The 21,076-nt window shown below is 41.7% G+C and overlaps 1 protein-coding gene across 6 annotated transcripts in view; it reads right to left on the bottom strand.

Moving 5' to 3' along the window:
- Positions 1-2,236: 2,236 nt before the first annotated feature.
- The window catches only part of DHRS12 (dehydrogenase/reductase 12), a 30,303-nt gene continuing 11,463 nt past the window's right edge, over positions 2,237-21,076 (bottom strand). For 5 of the 6 annotated variants that reach the window (XM_005501846.3, XM_065052896.1, XM_065052917.1 and 2 more), the window contains 6 exons: positions 20,789-20,870; positions 10,801-10,862; positions 9,973-10,077; positions 9,347-9,437; positions 7,872-8,009; positions 2,237-5,217 (listed from right to left, as the gene is read on the bottom strand). In XM_005501846.3, coding sequence (XP_005501903.2) covers positions 5,090-5,217; positions 7,872-8,009; positions 9,347-9,437; positions 9,973-10,077; positions 10,801-10,862; positions 20,789-20,870 — 606 coding nt within the window. In that variant the 3' untranslated portion in view covers positions 2,237-5,089. The remainder of the gene's footprint in view (positions 5,218-7,871; positions 8,010-9,346; positions 9,438-9,972; positions 10,078-10,800; positions 10,863-20,788; positions 20,871-21,076) is intronic. The other variant, XM_065052907.1, reaches the window with a different exon arrangement.

The following is a 21,076-nucleotide window of genomic DNA, read 5'->3' as shown; positions in this document are numbered from 1 at the left end:
GGTGCAGAAAAGGTGTCAGGCCTTATGCAGATACAGGCTTTGCCTCTCTCCAGTTACTTGTTCCCCAGACATTACATCATCTGAATTTATTAAAGGGTTTATCTCCTTCGTACTTTCCAGGTTCTTTACACAATTTTTTCATCCCTGTTTGCTGAATTCAGCACCTTTGCAGATATTAACCAAATAAAAAAGTTTTACAATGGATCAGGGCTTCCTTCAGGTGTGAAAGACCCATCATTAACAGCTCTATTTTGTCTTGTCCCAGGAAAATTCTGCGGGGTTGCCACCACCAAGTAATCAAGACAGTTTCAGGGGAAAAAAAAGGGTATACAGATATACTTGATCCATCTTTGTCATTACCACTAGTTTCAGGTGTGGTTTAGTTTTCCAATGAGTGTTGCTTCTGACTCTGCTTGATAAGTTCCCCATACTGACCAATATCTTGTGGGCTTTGTTGTCTTTCAGAATAGAGGGCTTTTTTCACATGAAAAAATCTTACTGGCTGTTGTTCAGGTCAGTGCTTTCTAGGAATACTGCTCAGCCACTTGACCATCTTTTCGGCTAATTGTATGGTAACATGTAAGTAAGTGCCTCCAATGTAAGCGAATAAATTGTGCTAGTTAAACCCCGCTAAATGAGTTTCTATCAGCTTTTGCCTGATACTTTTCCTTCTGTGTGTGTTGTTTTGTGATGAGGAATTTGGGTGTTTAAGTTTTTACTGGACCTCTTCCCCTACCTGTTCTGCGTGCTCTCATAAAACTGACAAGTGTCCTATGGGCACACGGGGTCATTCCTTTGCGACGAAGAATCCTCACTGCACCTGGCAGCCGCTGAGCAGCCAGGGGACGCAGCGTGTTGGGGCAGTGAATGAATTGCACTGCTTTCTGCATCACCTCAAGCCTACCTGTGGATTCTCAGCTGGGAAGTAAAGGGAAGATGATTTTTGACCACCAAGGAAAATGCCGCTTCTTGGGTGCTCCCTCCCTGACATTTGCACCAGTGCTGTTTTTTTTTCCTCTTTTCTGATGATGTTTTAATCTGTGAAATACCACTGGCATAACAAATATTGGAGCTTTCTTGAGCAGGGTGACAATCTGGCCTGCTGAGACCTTTGGCCAGGTTGATGCTGTTTTTTTGTAAAACTGTGCATTAGCTTTTGTCTTGAGAGAACAAGGTTCCTTCACAAGAATACATAGTTTTTCCTAAGGGCTATCTGATGGCTCCCTCTAGAGAGAGAAACATAAATACTGACCTGCTTCAGAAACTGAAGTTCTTGGATTGGGTCACTTTTGGTCCCAAAAGCGTTACCAGTTTCATTACCCTTGCTCCCCCATCGGACTTCTTGCCCTTTCAGTGCCTTCTTTCTTGCGTTGTCCAGATCCGTGCCGTTAGCGTGACTGCAGGAATACAGGGTTTTCAACTTGTCTTATTTGCATTTCAAAAGTATCTCCTGTCATCAGCCCATGTGTCTGACCAAATGCAGCCAGAGCTGCCTCTCCCAACAAAACAAGACACGTGAGCCTGACGTGCAAACAGGGAAACACGCTGACCTGAGCCAGGAGACATCTGAGGCTTCCCACCGCTGGCCAGTGACAGGGGGTGGCTGTTCACCAGCACCAATTTTAGATAAGTAGAACCTGGTGTTATGAGCAGGGGCACTTTCTTTTTGCAAGGAGCTCACACAGGGAATGGAAGAGGGCAGGGTCAAAGGAACTTGTGGATTAAACTGGTTTATATAATAGCTGCCCTTTGCCACTGGAGTGAATCACCACCAGGTTGTTCTCTGAAAGAATAAGCCTGTCTTCACTCTCCACGCACTGAATTAATGAAAACTAGTACTGCTCCTAGTGCTGTGGCTCTAAACAACACTCTGTCATCCCAAAAAATACAATTAGTGATTGAATTGAAAATTGCAGTGTCTGGTCCAGGGCTGTGTCTCACCAGATATATTGCTTATGTTGAGTTTTTCAGCACTGACTTCAGTTTCTTTACACTGAAGTCTATAGCACAGCTCCCCTCTATGGGCTCAGATAGGACATGTTCAGCATCCCACCTGAGTTTTGTTCGTGTCCTGTTCCTAGTGAGTGGAACAGTGCAAGTGTGGAGACTTAGGACAGCACAAAACTGGTGGGTGTTGTAAATGCCAACAGTTCGTATTTGCAGTTTCCTCCGAAATAGCGAGGTACATATGGGAATGCCCTGCTATTCAAAGGCAGAAAACACACAACTGTTGTTACCTTTAATCAGCCACAGCTTGTTTTATTTTGGTTTTTATTCATCTTTACAAAGAATAAACATGGCCCAGAAATTAAATTTAGGAAAAGAGGCAATTCAGTTTACAAAATCGGCTGATATTCATTACATTGAGTTCCTAAAACCTTCACCCACGACAGAAATTTTTCAGTGGCCTCCGCAGCACTGCGCTCAGCCCGGCTGCACTTCCCATTAGGACTCGGGGAAGCGAGTCTGCACATGGTCTGTGGGAACACATTCCTCCGTGCAAAATCCCCATGAGCAAAAACCTTCTGACCAAGTGACTTCACAACATGAAGAAAAATGTGAAAGTCTTCAGAATGTGTAAAAAAAAAAAAAAACCAACAAAAAACCAACCATCACCTGAGGTCAGAGCCGTGTGAGCCTGACACAAGTGTTGGGCTGAGTGTGGAAAGAGAAGAGCAGTAAGAATAGCTGCTGTTCTTCTCCTTCAGCTCCTATAACGCAGGTGTGTGCTGACACCTCAGGGTGTGCTGCTCAGCAAGAATTTGCACCATCTGCTTCTGGTGAGCTGTCCCTGGATGCCATTTTTCTCTTGCGCCTAAAATTTTGTAGGTGGCAATTAATGCGTTTGCTTACATGCAGGTACAAGACATCCTGAACTGCACCAACGCAAAGCATCTCGCTGGTTCTACAGGCACACGCTCCTGGGGAAAAGAGCTGAGCTGAAGCATCATCAGGACCATAGTATCAATGTGGGGGACTCCGGATTTTGTTACTAATTGCTGGCCTGTGTTTTAATTCTTTATAAATCACAGGTGCTCTTAATCCATAGTATCTGGCTCTTATACACTGTGACCAAACTTTGATTAGAATGGTTTTCACACTTTCAGCTTGTTTTTAAGCTGTGACTAAAAAGAAATATATAGGCTACTCAAACACATCAGTACAGAATGTAGACTAAAATATATGTTATATACTGTGCACTTTTATTTTTATGGACTATTTATATACCTGTCATTAAATTTTTCTTCTATACTGCAGAGCTGAGAAGCAACTTGACTTTTAAAAAACAGAGTATGCAAATGTCCTTCTCAGCTTTGCAGCTATTGGATTGAGAAATGTAGTTATTACAAATGCTTTCAGCCATGCCTTTATTTTTAGTAACTGAAGAGTGAAATGTTAATACTGGAATTCTAGGATATAAACATCTCTACAAGCCTTGCAGTTGTTTTCTTTCACTGCAGTGTGAGAAGGAGTTAAGCTTTTAAAATGCAGCAATAGTTCAAATGCTGATCCAGCCTCTCCAGGAAGAGCTGTGACAGCATGACGTGTCCCAGCGCTGCTTATCACGGAAAATGTATTTCAGTGCCTCTCTGCCAGTAAATCCTTTCTTTCCAAGGACACCGACAATGGGCTGAAAGAAGAACTTTTTCTGAATTGACACTTAATAGGGTGTCTTCGAATAATGAGTAAGTGCCATCAGCCAGTAGGATATCTTTGGGGACATAAGGAGTTCTCTGCTGCCCACCAGCCTGCCCTTCAGCTACCGGTCACTGCAGGGAGCTTGAGAACACCTGCGTTACAGTTGTGTCTGGGCCTTTTGTCCCACCACACGGGTCTGCAGCCACGTGTAAAACGCTAGTGCAACATGGTTGGGTTCTGTACGCAACAGTGCAGGAGAACATGTATTACCACTGTTTCTTTTAATAACCTTGGCTTTGCAGTAAATCTGAAATGTGTAAGACAAAAAATGAATCACACGTGAATGTCTTAGCCTGAGCTGGTTGTCTGCACCATCAGTAAAGAGATGTAGGAATGTAGGGGTTGATTCTTAAACTAGATCCAGCAAAACACTGTGAAAAAGTCTGTTTTCTCTCTACTGATTTACACTGAGAATCCCAATGAGTAATTCAAATGTTCACAGGTCAGGTAAGATTAATCCCATCCTTTGTGTCTGGAAATAAACAGTTCCAGGCAAAATACAACCCCTTCATCAGGAGGTGGACTTCTCTGAAACCTGCGCCTCCCAGTGTTCCCTCCCCCTCTTAATCCATTTGTAATGACAAAGCAATTCCCTTCGATCCTTCCCAGAAACGGCAAGCACCTACGGCTTAACATGTTCTTTCTTTTCATGCCTGGAGTCATGCAGCCATTTCCCTGGGGGGTGTCTGGGTGTGGTATGTGTTGAAACCTCCCATTTCATGGTATCTTGACATAAACAGGATGATCTTCAGCCCTGGCTCCATAAAGTAATGTGGAAGGCATTTGGCAGTGCTCCCACATTCTTGCTGTTTAAACATGAGGAAGCAGATCGCTTCTGCATACCAGCATTGATTTATAGAAACTGAAGGCTGCAAGGAATCCTATTTAAACTAAGCAGGCAATGCAAGACAGAGTTTCTGCATTCCCAGTCATAGCTTTGAGCCCAGTCAGCCTTGTACCATGAAGGAAGTCACCACCCTGTCAAATACAGTGGTTGAACATTGTTTAAAACATTTACTACTTCTTCCCTGAAGTCTTCCACGAGGGCTACTGAAAGTACACTCCTCTGCATTTCTCTGCGCTGTTTTAAAAGATTTTGGGTAACTTCACAAAGTCTTGGGCTTTACTTTATGCCTCCCAATTTTTCTTCTAATTCAAAGGACACAACCTTACTGTGTCTTGAGACAGCAGGTGCATATTCACCATGCGAGAAACTTGGCAGCAGCAGCAAAAAAAGAAATGGCAGGCACCACTCTGCCCCATGATGAGAACACCTGAACACAATCTATTTTTAACAGGCCTACAGCATCCTACTTCCCCTCAACAGCAGGCGCGCTACAGCGCTGTTCCTGTGTAATTAGAAGCGTTGTGGTTGCACTGAGTAGTGACACTAAGTTCCTAGAGAAGCGGATTTAAACTTCTGGGAGAATTCTTCCAGCACCTCCATTAGCTTCTCCTCATCCTCAGGTGGACTGTGCGTGCTTGCCAGGGGTAAGTGTGTAGGGACGGGTTGCCTGTCTGGAAGACAAAAAATTTAAAAATCCTTAATTGTTTAACTATCTCTTCCACCACAAAGGAGATTTTTCTGCTAGGGTCTATACTTCCCAAACACACCTCATGGTCTTTGAAGCCAGGAAACTTACCTTCTAGGTATCTGTAAACACTGTTAGTTAAGCATATCCTCCAAACCAGAAATTAAACTGACTTCAATTGTATTCTGGAACTAGAGTCATTGTGCTTTAGCACAATATGACTTAGACTGGGGAGGGAGACCTCATGTGCAGCTAGGGACAGGAAAGACGAAGGATGGCCTTGTTGTGGGTTAGGGCAGCATCCTTTCAGTAGTGTGACGCTTGTACACAAAGACCAACAACTTGCAACTGTTGTTGCAGGCAGAAGGGGCTTTTGCAGCATGAGACAGTTTTTCCTTGCCTCCTGGATAACGTTTCTGGTGCTACACAAATTCCCCAGCTAGGACATTGCAAAATTTTCAATGTCAAAATGCTTACTTTCATCCTTAAGAATAAATGGTTAAATTCTAATTGCTAAAGAATTTCTGCTAATTGCTCAGCCACCAGAAATAACATGCATCCAACATAAAGATGCCTGGCTAAATTTGCTCAATTTGATGCTTTGTATTGGTTTTCCAGAGCTCATATTCCTTGCTCCCTCTGTGTAAATACAACTTTATCATCATCCATTCTAAGGGATTTTTCTCTCCAAAACCACAATATCTAGGTCCTGGGAACCCCACAACAATGTTCTCACATGTATGAAGCAACAACCAGGGTGCTGGTACAGCACTGTTACTCTATTTAATAAGTCCAGCTTCTGCAGTAGCCACCTACTAGAGAGAGACTAGAAGAGGGATTCAAGAGGAGACTAGAAGAACAAGCAGTTGCAGCACTGGGCAGCAGATTTCTCTGCAAACCTATCAGGCTTCCACCGGGCTTCCCAGGGGAGCAGAGATGTTTGCTCTCTTAAGAGCAAATATTGTAACTGGCTGCACACACGGCGTAACCTCTGCTCATGGAAAACTGAGAAGAGAGAAACATGCAGACGAATGTTCCCTTCTCTGTCACGGAATATGAGCTGCTTCCTACCTAACTGCAGTGCTTCCAGTAGCCTGTGCTAAAGTTTGGGAACTACGTGTGAAAGCCAAGTTCAGCATCACGGGGAAGAAGCTTCAAGCCTTTGGAAAGCAGAACCCTGGCAAACATTTTTTATTTATTTTGGCAGCTGAAGAGAATGTTGTAGGAGTCATGTTCTCACTTCCCTTTTTTTTTTCCTCAGGAAAAAAAAAAAAAAGCTCATTTCAGTTTGCACTGAAAGGGAAGAGAATAAAAGAGAACAGAGGAAATGGAGGGAAGGTGTTGCTATTTGGGAAATGGCCATCTAGGACCAGAAGAGCAGGGTCTGTGATAAAGTGCTCCTGCACACAAAGCCCTTTACTGAAAAGGCCCAAAGAAGGGTCCATACTAAGCTGTGGCTTCCAAAGGGCAGTAAGAGAGAGAAATAATCAACTTCATCACTATTTGATCAGCATGGGACACGGGCACAGGACTTCTCTTGCAGCCTTAAGGGCAGTCATGCCAAAACCAAAGCTCTCAAAAGTCAACAGATACCTCTAAAGAGCCGAGGCGTGTTCCCTTTTTACTAAGTCTGGGAGTAGACAAAGGTCAAAGGCAAGAGCCTGGTGGAATTATTATCTAGAGAAAGAATAACTGAGCAGAAGCATTATGACCAAAGAAGGTGACAGGAGTACGAAAAATGCAAAGCCTGGTTTCACAAAGAACACGGAGCAGCTGGGATGTAGTGTTTCTGTAGGCACCACATGATGATATGAGAAAGGTCAGGTTAAGATATCTGTCAGCCAACCCTGTGTGACTGTCTGGGAGGGGACAGAAGGCACAAAGTCAACTCAACTCCAGAAAAGTCTAAGTTTCCTGCATGTTCCATCTAGAAATTCAGTGAATCAGGATTTGAGTGCCACATCCAATAAAAGTACTGGGCTTCTGTAAGCAATTACCCTGAGCTTTGCCCTTCTCCTTCTGGACTGACCTGCATCACCAGTAAGACATCCATGCTTCCAGCTCCTCTTACTAAGGTGTCTGTCATTTGCCTGGGAGAAAAGAAAGGCTCTACCCTAATTTTCCATTCCCTACGCTTACAGCGCCAAAAATGCCACTGTGCTCAAGTCTCTGCCCAGCGTTAGAGAAAGGGAGAACTGGCAGCTTTAACTAGCATGAAACAGTAGGAATAAGAGCCTGTCAAAGCAAAGCCAACCCCCAGTGCTCTGTCAGAAGGATGCTTGTTTCCCAGCATCATAAAAGATGCTGTTTGCCTGCTGTGATTCACCTCCACTTGGCACAGTCCTGCACACAGCCATTTTCGTTTTAAAAAGCCCAACTCGCCCTAAAGAAATCCTTTGAAGTCCCCATCAGCTACTTTAGAGAACAAAAGCAGGAACATAACAACTTAATACAGTTTTTCTCTGGTTGCACAATGCTCACTTGAACCCTTAGTCCTGGAATGATTTTGATAAATACTTTATCCTTTGAAATACAGTTGCCTGGTGGAGCCTCCATCCTCTTCCAGGCCAGATGGGGATCCTACAGTCCAGGCAGCTCAGGGATCTCCACTGCTATATAACATAAGACACTGTCCCTTACCTTGGAAGAACAAGCCACTTGGTAACTTTGTTGCTTCAGATGACACTGCCAACCACACAACAGTATCAGCTCCCTGGGCCTCTGTGCGCAGAGTGTTCTTCATCCTCTGATAGAAATCTGGCATTGACGACCTCACAGCTAGAAAGAATAACAAAGTAACGGTGGTCTGCCATGCAAGACTTTTTTGATTTAAAACAAACAAACAAACAAACAAAAAAAGGCAGCTTAAAATGGCCATTGTGAGTGTAGGGAGAAGATAAGGCATCTCAGAGTTATGAAAGAGAATGAGTATTTCTCCATAACTAGGGGTATGACTTTGTGCTGGAATACTGCTAAACTGCCAGATGATCCACCAGTTGTTTGTCTGGGTCAAATTACAGGGATAACACTAGAAGGAGCTGAGAACAGGACCCAGAAGAGGTTCCTGAGCCAATTCCGTTCTAAACCACAAAGTAGTAAGACATGGGGGAAACAGAAATACCAAATAACAGGTATTTTTAGCTCTTATTTTCTCACCAGTTTTAGGAAACCAGTCACAGTATTGCATTTAAAAACTGTATTGTGAACAGTATCTAAACCAACTATATAATTCACGTTTAAACTCTGGTTTCTTATGTCCAACAGGTGATGACTGAAGCCCCATCCCCTGCAGCTGTTTATTTTTGGGGGCTGGATAGTCCTTGAACTTTACGGTGGGATAACTTTATGGTTCATTAGGTTTGAAAACCACAAAGGATGTGTAAAAATACATGTATTTTAAAGAAAAAGAAATACTAGGCTATTTAGTAGGAAGCACAGTATTCAAGGATCGGTAAACGCTTCTGTCATTGGAAATTAATGTGGGAAACTGTATCCCTAGGAAGACCTAGAGATGGAATTGCCAGTCTGCACCCCAAGCTTTGGTGTTAGGGGCTGGTAAGATACTGCGGAACGCAACATGTACACTGGATAACCGGTGCTGGCCCGCCTGCTGAGACACAGTCACTGAAGAACAGCTGCAGCTCACGCAAAGGGCTGTCTGGCCAAACACACTGCTTCTTGACAGCAATAAATGTTTAGAGGAAGAGCAGAGGAACAGGGCTTGCACAATGGTGTGTGCTCCATTTTCATCTATGCCTTTGCAAATTCCCAGCATCTGCACCTTGGTACTCACAGAGGCAAAAGCTCTTATCTGTGCGTTTAACAGTCCCACCACAAACGTAACTTCAAGGTTAGCTTAACACACTATGGCTCTGCTGCGCATTTGTGTGGGGCTGGAACCATTCATTGCTCGTTATTATTCTCTGTATACACAGACAGCAGACACTGTGCAGAACAGAGCTACCAAGGGAGTACAAAACTACTTCAAGCACCAGTTTGTAGCCAAGAAATCACTGCACCTGTTGGAGAAATCTACCAGAAAGTTTCATTTCTCTTTGCTATTAGACTAATCCTGAAAAGAAAAAAATATACTCAGAGTGTCAAGCAGATGTTACCTGGAGTGTCTGCCCAGCCAGGGTGCATAACAGAGAAATGGATGTTTCTGTGAGCTTTTGCCCATTGTTCTGTCAAGACAACTTGCTGTCTCTGGGATAGAGCAAAAAGAGCCAGACAAGCATCAAGTTCAATAGCCTGTCCAACAAGTTAGTTCCCAGGGAGATAAACTACACCATAGCAGGGCACCTATGCATAGCAGAAATATACCATTGCTCATCCTGACTAGATTTATTGCATAATTTTGTCAGAGAACACTGTAGTCATCGCAATCCATATGCTGGCCACGAGCTTACTTTTCAAGTGGTTACACTGCTTTTACTGACCACATCTATTTGCTGCAGACTGTAGCTAAGAACTAAGCAGGCAGAAAGTGTCCATCAGCTAAAGACAGTTTCTCCCCTTGAGACTTAAATCAAATCAAATCAAATCAAAGTCTAGCCATGCTCTTGGCATGAGATGGCACACACTCATAAGGGCATGCCATCATACTCCTGAAGGTTTATAGCTCTGTGTGGTTGGATAAAACAGGAAAGCAATAGCAAACAAGAGGCTTTTTGCAAAGCAGATGGTGTAAGCCACCTAGCAAATGAGTGCTGGGCTCTGCTCTCTAACCCATGGACTGTACCTTGTTTTGTGCATACACCATAACTCCATCAAATGTCCCATTTCCTGACTGCAAGTCAGATATGTTTAATTTTTGAACTAGCATGCCCCCTGAAGAAACGGTTATCTGTAAGTGAATGAATGAAAAGCAAATGAATGACAAGCAAACGCAGGAACTCCATACAATCACACTCATGCATGTAATGTGGTCTTCAGCCCATATTTTGAAGTTCCTAGAAGGATTTCTCTGCAAACTCTTTGCACTTTCCTCGAGTGTGGAACATACTTGGAGATGAGGAAGAAGGAATAGCATTTTTTCAGAAAGTGATTTTCATTTGAAGTCGTGTTGATTCCGTTAAGGAACTTTGTGCTTTTTACTTCTGAAAAGTAATTGGGAGAAAGAAAAGAGCAGAATAGCACTATTTGTGGTTTCTGTTTAGCCTTCATAGAAGCTAGTTAGAAACCAAGAGACTGTACAAAACTTGGGAAATCTCATTTAAAACATATACCTGCTCTCCAGTTTTAGACCAAGACCTGTAAGGTTCTTTGAAGCCTACGCTCCTATTATAGGCATTTTGCACTATTCTGCAAGAGATAACTTGCCCCAGGAAAAGGAAAAGGGGAAGTTTCCAAAGGAAGTGTTTTACTCATTTTTCCAAAGAAGGGTTGAGAACAGCAAGCAGGAGCTTTGCCTTGGAGAAGGCGGCTGTTGTCAGCAAAATACAAGAGAATTCTAGACATGCTTACAGCATCATAATTGATTCTACATCACCAGGACAGCCAAACAAATGCTGTCACAAGAATAGTAAAAATAGTAAATGACCACTTTTCAACAGCATTGCAGACTCACCACTCTGGCATCAGCTTCTTTTTCCAGCAGGGGCAGCAGGGCAGTTGTCAGAATGTACGTACCTACAAGACAGACAGACATCAACATTAACTTTTCTTTTTAAAAAGGCCTTCTTCTCTCTCCGCCCCCTGTCACAACATCTCTTTATCTCTGAAGCTTCATCTGAATTTAATCATTTTCTTACCTGCAATATGCCTATTCAACTTGTTCTGGTCTGCAATGCTGCATACTTCTCCAAAGGCACATCAGTTATTTTATAGACTTTGATGTTTATTGTACCTACAGAGCAAACTGATCACTACATTCCAGCCATGACTGTGAAAGCGAAATGGCTCGAGTATGGGTTTCTGTGTGGGAGAGGCAACGTCAGTGAGGAAAAAGAGAATGCATTTCCCCTTCATGTGGCATATATACATGTACATATGCCGGGTCATGAACAAGAGAAGGAAACTGTGCTTCACATTGTGTATCTTAGACCCTTGCATATGCACTTAAAACTCAATCATTTTTACCTACTCACTCTGAAATCAGAGAACCCCAACACTTCTGACTTGCGTTGCACACACAAAAACTGCCTCTTAAATTGCCAGCATGACTACTACAGAAGACAGGGAACCCTTGGGGACAAAAACATTGATGTTGTATGCCCAAGGCTAAGCCAAGATTACGTGGGGAAACGGAACTGTGTCCTTCCCCACTTTAATCATGTTCATTTAGCATAAGATTTGTACACACCACACAAATATATTCCATTACAGCTGTCACCATGAGTAGCAAAGTTTGTTATTCAAAACATTGTTCAAGTGCTGGTGTGTTTGATTCAGACACACCTAGTGATGTTTCACCCGCTCAAGTGCAACACAGGGATTTTTGTTTATTTCTTAAGAGATCTTTTTTTCCCTTTTAAACTGTATTTAAAGAAAATGTTTAATTCAAAATCAATCTAGCACTATTTAGTCTAGTGTTTCTTTGTTGAGTATAATACTTCCCTCTCATCTCTTCACAAATGGCTCTAGTTCAAAAATTCTGTGTCAGTGATAAACATATTTTTCTCCATGAGCTACCAAGGCCATGTTTTCCCCTAGACATGAAGACTCCAGCATGTGTCTTTATAACCTCTCTTCCACAGAGGCAATGAGATCACTCAGTTAAAATACAGCATGTTTATAAACACGCTACCAAAATCAAATGTGTTACATGCTTGGTGAACAAACTGTTCATTTCCCCCGTCAGTCACAGCATTCTTCATTTCCTCTATATAATCAGAGGGACACCCATATGCACACAATATATTTAAAACCCTGGCAAATCAAACTAAGTGAATGCACATCAGATGAGTAAATGCAGCCTGTCTTCAGCAGAAAATGCAAGCAGAGGCAGTTGCCAGTGAATAGCGAGAGCCCGTATGTCTCCCCCAATAGCGGTGAGGAGACAGAACGATGACATCATTAGGACAAGAACTACCGTTGATTGTCATGGGAGACTGCCACGAGGTAAAAAAACAGAAAACAAAATCACTTCAGCACAAGCTGGGAGTCTGGATTAAATTTTCATTTGCTATGGATTCTTCAAATGCAAAATAACATCATGTCTTGGTTAAATATGCTGCGTTTCCTAAAGGCAGAGCTGCAATGCACCAGCTATGAGGATGCTGGATTTTACTGTTCTGCAGAGTAATTTACACTTATAAGGGGCTTCATGTTGGTTTGTTAATTCTAAAGGGATGCAAAGATGAATGCATTAACATTGCCTCATTAACAACTGGGGTTTGTTTTGTTTTCCAGCTGGATGAGAAAAACGTTCAATGCCAAAAATCCTGCTTGCTCATAGCAACTACAGCTTGTCAGAAGTTTATGTGCTTATTTAAAACCACAAACTATCTGCAAATCCAGCGTCTCCTCTCTTCCTCAAGTTTATTAAGAATTCAGTTAAATCCCACAGAGCCAGAGCATTCAATCTTTTGGCCCCACAAAGCCATTTGCTCATTTGCTTCGAGAAAGCACATAAAAAGACCAGTTTTGATCCCAGCTTCCTATGGTAAGCACTAGTATCTCAAAACACACATAGATGCGACACATCAGACATTACAAGCGAAGCATTTAATTTCTCTCACTACTAAATATTTCACCAACTATTGTCCCCATTTTAAGTGTCTGAACACAAACTTCTCAGTACTTTCACAAATATACTCAGATATCAAACATGCTTATTTGCATGGGCTGGTCTGTCAGGCAGATTAATTGGAATACCTTATCAATAAGGTATATTGCTGATTGGAATACACCATCTACAATCGAAACCTCCATGTTTTTATTGATGTAAAAGCCAGCATGTAGTTTGCTAGAAACCTTTGAACAAATAGGAACAACACGAAGTGCAGTCGGTCTAGAGGTCTGGCACAGCCACGTACCCCACGGCCTGTGTTTGGCCAAGCGCAGTTGTACTGCAGCATGCAGTAGCACAGAAATGAATTTCCAAGTCAAAGGGGAGGAAGCCACAAAGGACTACGTTGCCTGGCACAGTCCTTACAAAAACATGAACTGCATGAACAGAATAAAAAAACAAAGAAGGAAAATTTTATTTGTAGTTAAAGAAAATTTGCAAGGACAACTAAGACTGATTTGGTAGAAGAAACTACATTCCCCTCTCCCCCCACTTAAGGAAATCAAGACAACATCCAAATTGTATATCTTTTGTCATATAATTGATTATTAATACAAACGTACTGAACATCTGCCGTTCCAAAATGAACACTTCAACATTTTAGTATGCTTCAGCATTTTAGTATGCTTCTTTGACACAAAAATCGTTTTTGTCTGTTAAAGGAGAAATGTACTTTCCACAGACCTTAGTTAAAAATGGTAAAGCATATCAACATGATTAATGCTTAATTACCACTGTGTTCAAACTGTGCAGATCTTTTGAAGTCACTTTTTTTTTTCTTATTATTGTTTAAAAGACCAAGAGAGAACACAAAGGCACATGGAGGGAAAGGTGATGATCAGCAGTGAAGTGCCTGGCACTGCAAGCATTAAGCATTGTGTACCTTGGTGATCCTGCCCCTCCTCTGAGAGGACCTTCAGGATTCTGCCAAAAAACAAAGACAGACCCCTTTTTCCTGGAAAAAAAGAGAACTGCCAGTACTCCTGGGGGTATTCTGGAGAAAGCTTGTCCTTGTCTCAAGCAGATACTCTGTAAGTGGAGATGCTCAGCCTTGAGGCCACCACGTTTCCCAGTGCCTGCTTCCCAGCAGCTGTACCCAGGACAGAGGAGGAGCTGAGCACCCTCTGGGACACACGGCAACTGGGAGCAGTACATTTCTGTCTGAAGAGCTCTCCCTGACTACTTTGAATTACTGACATGATGGAAACTCAAGTAGCAGCCTCTCTCTTTCTCACTCCCAGCAGAAAGGGAGCAATGAGCACACCTACAAGGCAGCACTGGACATATGGCTGTTCTGCCTGCCCCTATGGCTGTGTGACAGGGCTCAGACTGTTAAACGTTCCTGCCATGGGAAGGTATATCGTGCACATGGCCTGAAAGCTTGGTTCTCACTGCTGTAAAAGGGGGGGGTGGGGTGGGGGTGGAATTGCAGGGAAACAGTATACAACACTTTCCTTTGAAAAGAGCATTTGCTGTGCCACGCCAGAGCCCAGCAGGATGAGTTCAGGAACTTGCTCAGAAGCAGCAGAAATAGGGAAGGGGGTGAGTAAGCATCTCGTCCATCACCCACCCACGTGGGGTTTCATCTTGACCTCACTGAACTCTGTGGAGGTGAATAGCTGACTGGAGAAACCTACTGGACAAGCTACATCCCTGTTCCATGTTTGAGACAATACTTGCTGGTCATGTTTTTGCCAGTTAAAGAGGCTCCTGGGATTAATGCACAATTTCTTTTAAAGATAAACACCCTCTGAACATTTGCTTTTCTTTGGAAAAATTCCTGCAAGTTTTATGTCTTGAAGCTGGGCTCACATAATAGCAAATCATGTATAATACCATGTAATTGTAACCTTCCTAGAAGGACCCAGCTACTCCAGCATTACACATCATTCAACCAACTCTATTGTATGGTAGATCAGAGAGTATGGGTTGTCAGTCTGTGCATTACACATGGTAATTCCAGTAAAAGCGATGAGCATGGCACTTAATGAGAAGACACTTTGCTCATTCACAGTCCCTCCCAAATGCTGATCATGTTAATGTTTAAGTTTCACGTTTACTTGCTCAAAAAAAATATAAAAATCTAACTGAATCACCATGCATTCCCTTGTGGCCTATTGTGTAACTGCACCACTTGTTCTGAGATTTTCTCAGTTTCTCAATTTAGTTGAGTAATCTGATATGGTGTCCTAATTAGCAACTCCCATTTTTAACTCTTACAGTGAACTCCTCTGTCGACCTGTGTGAGCAGTAATTCACTGTTTCACAGTCACAGAGTGAAACCGCAATTATGCAAGTGCCAAAAAATAAGGAGCTGTTAGGGAGATTAAAAAAATAATTAAAAAACCCAACTGTTTGTACACCAAGTTGTTTAAAAGACTACTACTACTATAAAAAAAAAAAAAATTAGTCTGTCTGCTTCATAAATTCTTACATAAAATGAGGCTACCTTTCACGTGACCTGAAGTAGAAGCTGAGGGAACTCTGGAAAAGCCTATGGTTAGGTCTAGCAAGAAGGTAACTCTGCACATTCTTGCAGCAGTTGGTTCACCGTAGATCTCACCATCTCTACCACAGCGTAACCAAAGTGAAAGTTATCCCCGTGCAAGGAACAGAAGCCTACAGTTTATTAGACACTGGTCTTCATTCCCACATAAGGCTACAAATCTTTCTGTACTAGAACATTAAACTAAGCAAAACACAGAACAGCCCTAAGAGAAAATATAAACACACACTGTGGAGGCATATTTCCAAAATGCTGGTATTATAACTCAGCTTCAGCCTGCCAAAACCTGGAAGACTCCTTAGGATTTGTATACTTCAGACTTGGAAATCAACAGGATATCACATATAACAATAGCGCATGAACACAGACTCCTCCCTGCTTCGCAGATTTAAAGTGACTGCAAAACCTGTACTTTAAAACTGATTTATAAAGAAAATTACGGTTTCAGCAGAAGTCACATTGTAAAGCCACTACCCGTTTATAACATCAAATTAATTGATTATGCCATTATTGCAGACCCAAGTGCCTTGGTGGATTCTAGAACAGTTTTTGCTTGATGTTCTATCTGGCAATTAGTGGTAAATTGTTGGTGAGGTTTTTAATCTGCTAACATTCAGACAAGGGCAGGCAGCCAGCACCACACTCAGTGAAGTTTTCCATCTGCCTGAGCTTTGCAGTATTATTAGGAACAGCGTTATTTCAACTGTGAAAAGAGTGGGAACAAAAAAAAAAAAAAAAAAAAGAAAAAAGTTTTATTGTACAGATTTCAATGGTTCATTCATCTGGTAAAAATCAGTTAAATTGGCTTGCTTTCCTTATGTCCAAGTCTTTAAAAAGAAGAACAAACTGACATTCTTCCTTGACCTGGTTATCTTTCAAGCCTTCAATGTATGCCGTCCCAAGGAAGAGACATCCCTGAGCCTATTTCCTGAGCACAAGATCAAGAATGAAGATTTTAGTGTGCTGCCTCTGTGGGCCAATTTCCCCACACTAGCAATAACTGAGAGTGTATGGGAAGAGCTAGTGAACATGAGAGACAAAACAAAGGTTCACTTTTCCATTGAATTACAAAGCTCAGCTCAATAAGGGCTCTTCAGTGTTTTAGGAACCTAGGCTTCAACATAGTTAGTGGATGTGCAACTATATTCAACTTCATCCTTTCACATAGCACCTCTCATCCATAAGTCTCAAAGTTCTTTAGAGAAAAAATTAGTATCATAGTCTCCTTTTCACAGGTAAGGTTGTCTTGCCAAACATTAAGCACTGACCTTATGGCAGACTGACAGCTGATCTACAAGCTGCCTGACTTCCAAGTTGTTCAGAACACAATCCAACAGGCAACGGTGGCCTGTGTGAAACACCAGTTAGATACGGTTTATGTGTAGGGAAGAGACTGACAAGTATTCATACAGGTTAGGCAAATCGCCATGGATGGACTGTACTGCTACTGTGGTAGAAAAGCACCTTATTTCCCCTGGCCCTACGCCTTCTTGCACAGAGACTAAATGTATGTGGCTATATTATTAAAACATGAGAGTACATTAGACTGCAGAAAAGATGCATGCTGGGAGCATCATTTATTTATCTCCAAGTGGGTTTTAGCACCCCCTTGGCTGCTAAGTAGCAATAAAAACGTAACATATATGCCATTTTTCCATGTCAAGTAAGAAGATGTGTTGACTAAAAGTAAAGTGAGGCAGGCTATAAAATAGAGGAACAAGGATTGTTTCAGCTATATGTCTAGTGCTTCAGTAAAAACATGCTGCTGTTGCCTCTACTTGCCTATCAATGCTGACAGTTTTTTTTCCAAAATTACTGAATACTGGCAGTTCGAATAGTCTTTGTTGGGAGTTGTACTAAAGCTAGTAACATAAAATTAGATTTTTTTTTTTTAAAAAGTGTTGACTCAGAAGTCTGCAAGTCTCATCAGAAGAAATGACTGCTTGTTGCTGCCCAGCTCCTGCCTAGAAGCCCGAGTACAAGGCCAGCACACAGGAGGATACAAAAGGGCAACAACACACAATAAATCTGCCCATCGGGATCAGCAGCTCCCCAGGAAATCTGCCCACATTACCCCACGCCAGTCGCTCACTTCCACACCGAAGGTGTGATTCAATCAGCAATGTGGCATTTCAAACTCGTGTCTGGCAAGCACTCCCACATTACAGCCTAAGTGGTCCACATCTATTCTGCTCTCTGCACCTTCACTGAGCTCCAGCAATCAGAGCAATAACCCTTGGGGATCCAGCAGGGGAAAAAAAGGTAAGATATTTCATGTGACAGCAGTAACAGAACCACAAGTAGCCATACAGTGTTTGTGTCTGACCCCATTTTAAGGATGCCAGGCACAGATACAGCTGCCACTGCCTGCTCGAGGCAGTTCACAGTTTGAACTTGAACACTAAACAAACCATACAAAGCCTGAACTATCAATCTGTACTTTGCATTTTCATGACCTTCACCCACCTGTAAATTCTGACACCACCAGAGAAGACTCTGCACCTCCTGTTTTGATGAGCTGTCCTCAACGAGCCAGTCAGTGGCAGTTTCACATGAAGGGAGGTTGACTTCCTATTCTAACCAGTATTATTTTTGTATGTATTCATCTTATCCACCAAAGGACATATGCATTCATTTTTGCCTCACATATGTCCAAGAAGAGATCACATAATCATAGAACAGATCCACAGAGTCATTTAGTTTGGAAAGAATCCTTGAGTTCAACCGTTAACCAATACATTTATATAATACTAATATATACCCATATATTTATATGTAGCCTACTTTAGTAGGCTTTCACAAATGAGATTATCAATTAGAACTGAACATCCATTAAGCAAAATATCAAAAATCAGACTAACAAGTCAGGCAAGAGGAAAATATTCCTAGCCTGGATTTAAAAGCTCCACAGCATTTTAGACACCTAGATGTGCAATTCTACAACTTACGTAAACGTTAATCAGATGTCAGATACAGAACTCAAAGACTGTTCTGCATTTAAAGCATATTATACTTCAGGGTCTTGCATTCTTATTAACAACCTACACACTCCTTTATTAGACCAAAGCCAAGATCCAGGGTAGAAACAGTCAAAGAAGGATGGACAGAATGTGAAGATCTGAAAAAAAATGTTAATGTAATTCCATATTATTTCTGCAGAAATCAGGTAGTCATGAGTTACTGTTTCCATGCTGCTGACGAGAGGGGCAACTGCAGATTTTCAAAACAGGGGCTTTGAGCCCATGTCACCCTTCAGGCTTCGGCTTTTCTGGGGCAAAAGGCAGGGAGGGGAATTTAGCTTTTTCCCTCAGACCACATTCTAGTTTAGAGCCAACCTACATACCAGCCACACTTAATTTAGCCAAGGTTTTCTCTTCAAACCTATAATCGCAGATAATTACCAATAAGAAGTAACATCTCCAGAGTAAAGCATGCCCAAAGGTACCCAGTGCTTAGGGAAATGACTTAACACACATCTACTCTGATATGCATTTCTCCATAGAGTTTTCTCCTGCTATCACTCCAACAGGCATTATTATTTTTATTCCATTTCTGACTTTGAAAGAAAAAGCCCTGCACTGTTGATAGCACTGGTCTTCCATGTGTGCCTGACTTGCAAGCACAGAAGCTTTCTCTTGGCACAGATGGCCTATTCCAGCTCAACCATGTCCCACTCTGTTCTAAAAGCTTCAAAATTTAATCCTTATTGTTGCCTAGAGAGAACCAGTCTAAGCAAACAACCCAATTCTTGTTAGAATCCCACAGAAGTTGGTCAATAGAGAATGACTTACCTGTGATACGTGCAATCACCTCCTTAACCTTCTTATACAGTCACACAGCAAGTGATACACAAAGATCTACACATAACACTCATAAAAGATAATACAGACATTTTCCTAGTTTGCTACAATCATAATTCAGCTTCCTCTACTATATACATGCAGCTATATATCTCTAGTGAGGCTGACTAACAACTGGGAAAGCAGAACTCGTTGCTTTTACTTGTGTGATAAAATCTAATTCAAGTGATGCACTAGTACAGTTCCTCAGCAATACATTTTCTCAATGTTTAAAACTAAAGCAAAACATGTTTTCATGTTCAGACTGTTGTATTGTTTCACTCTGCTTCTCTCTGGAAGAGCTACACCTTTGCACATCGCTGGATTTCTGTTTGAAAGACCACAAGAGGGTTAAACTAATTTAAGGTGAATATATTTCTCAAGGTAGAAGTCCTTGTACTTCTGCAACCATGGGAAATCCGACAGCAAAATAAAATTGGTTTTGAATTTTGACCATGAGAAACAGACGAATGTTGGCAGAAGATTAATTTGACGAAAATTAAGTTATGCCTTTATACTTTAATTAATTCTCAGTTTAATGTGGTCAGACTTGCAGAACAAAACAAGCTGTATGCACCACTTCATCTAAGCACAAGACATATATACTACTAAAAGTTAGTTTTCACAAGTAAATAGGAGTTAAGGAAGCAACGCAGGAAAAAGGACAAGAATAAAACCCCACAATGGTTTCCAGGCTCCATTAGTTCTAAAAATGCCTGATCTATAATAGCCTAAGCTTCTCTCTTCCTCATTGCAGATATTACTGAACAGGAAGAAAACACAGAAACAAAGCATCACAGCTGCTCCTTACTGTGTCACTTCTGAATATATTGAAGACGATTTCATGGGAAAGCCACTCATCTTTCACGGAAGCAAAGGGAAAACGGAGTGCCAGGACTGTTTGTTGGTGCAAACGTTATATTTCTCTTCACAAGAGCTGCAGCTTTTAGCCTAAGACTTGCCCAGTACTGCTCAATCGCTTGACTGGATGTTGCATCTATTTGAGCATGTCCAGGGCACAATATAAGGCACAGTTGTCCTACCCAGTGCATCTGTCACACCAAACAGGGCTGTTCAAGCCTACAGAAGCACTTGACTGTCTTCTAAAATATCGGAATGTGCTCCAAGCGCCATCCAAGCCACAGAAGCACACTTATTACAAAGAGAGTATCATGAGCAGCACTGCTTAGAACAAAGTTTCCTAGCAAATTTCAGAACCAATTTAATTGTTATCTGCATTTGTCCACTGCTGCTATGACAAATAAAGGCACTGATATGAGAACAACTGAAAAATGGAAAAATCAAAAAAATGACACTCCAAACAAGCTGTAGTATTTCTCCTTTTTCTTTCCTGCTTCCCTGGCATAGCAGAAGTATGATCCCTCTTGGAGCAGAAATATACACTTCCTGAACCCAGCTGTAAAAACATGCTTCTGTAACCAAAATAACTATATTTCAGAACTAAGCCTTCAATACTCACCTAAAGTATTTGTTGCAAAGTTTTTTTCGAGTCCATCTTCAGTTAGTTCTCTGTTATTCACCATACATCCTGCATTATTGATCTGTAAGACAACTCTTGTAAACAAAAATCATCTACAAAAATATCTACAAACAAAACCACTCATGCAAGCAGTCCATGATAGTTTGCTCTTCTCTGACACTGCAACACAAAGGTACAAACTGTTTCCATAAACCACATAATTCCAAGTCATATACTCTGTTGCTGATCATAAGTTTTTCAGAAAATAAAGGATCTTCAGAGAAATGG

The sequence above is a fragment of the Columba livia genome, chromosome 1 (genome assembly GCF_036013475.1).
Source record: "Columba livia isolate bColLiv1 breed racing homer chromosome 1, bColLiv1.pat.W.v2, whole genome shotgun sequence".
NCBI lineage: Eukaryota > Metazoa > Chordata > Aves > Columbiformes > Columbidae > Columba > Columba livia.
The sequence above is the reverse complement of the archived record's forward strand: the minus strand, read 5'-3'. Positions and strand labels throughout refer to the sequence as shown.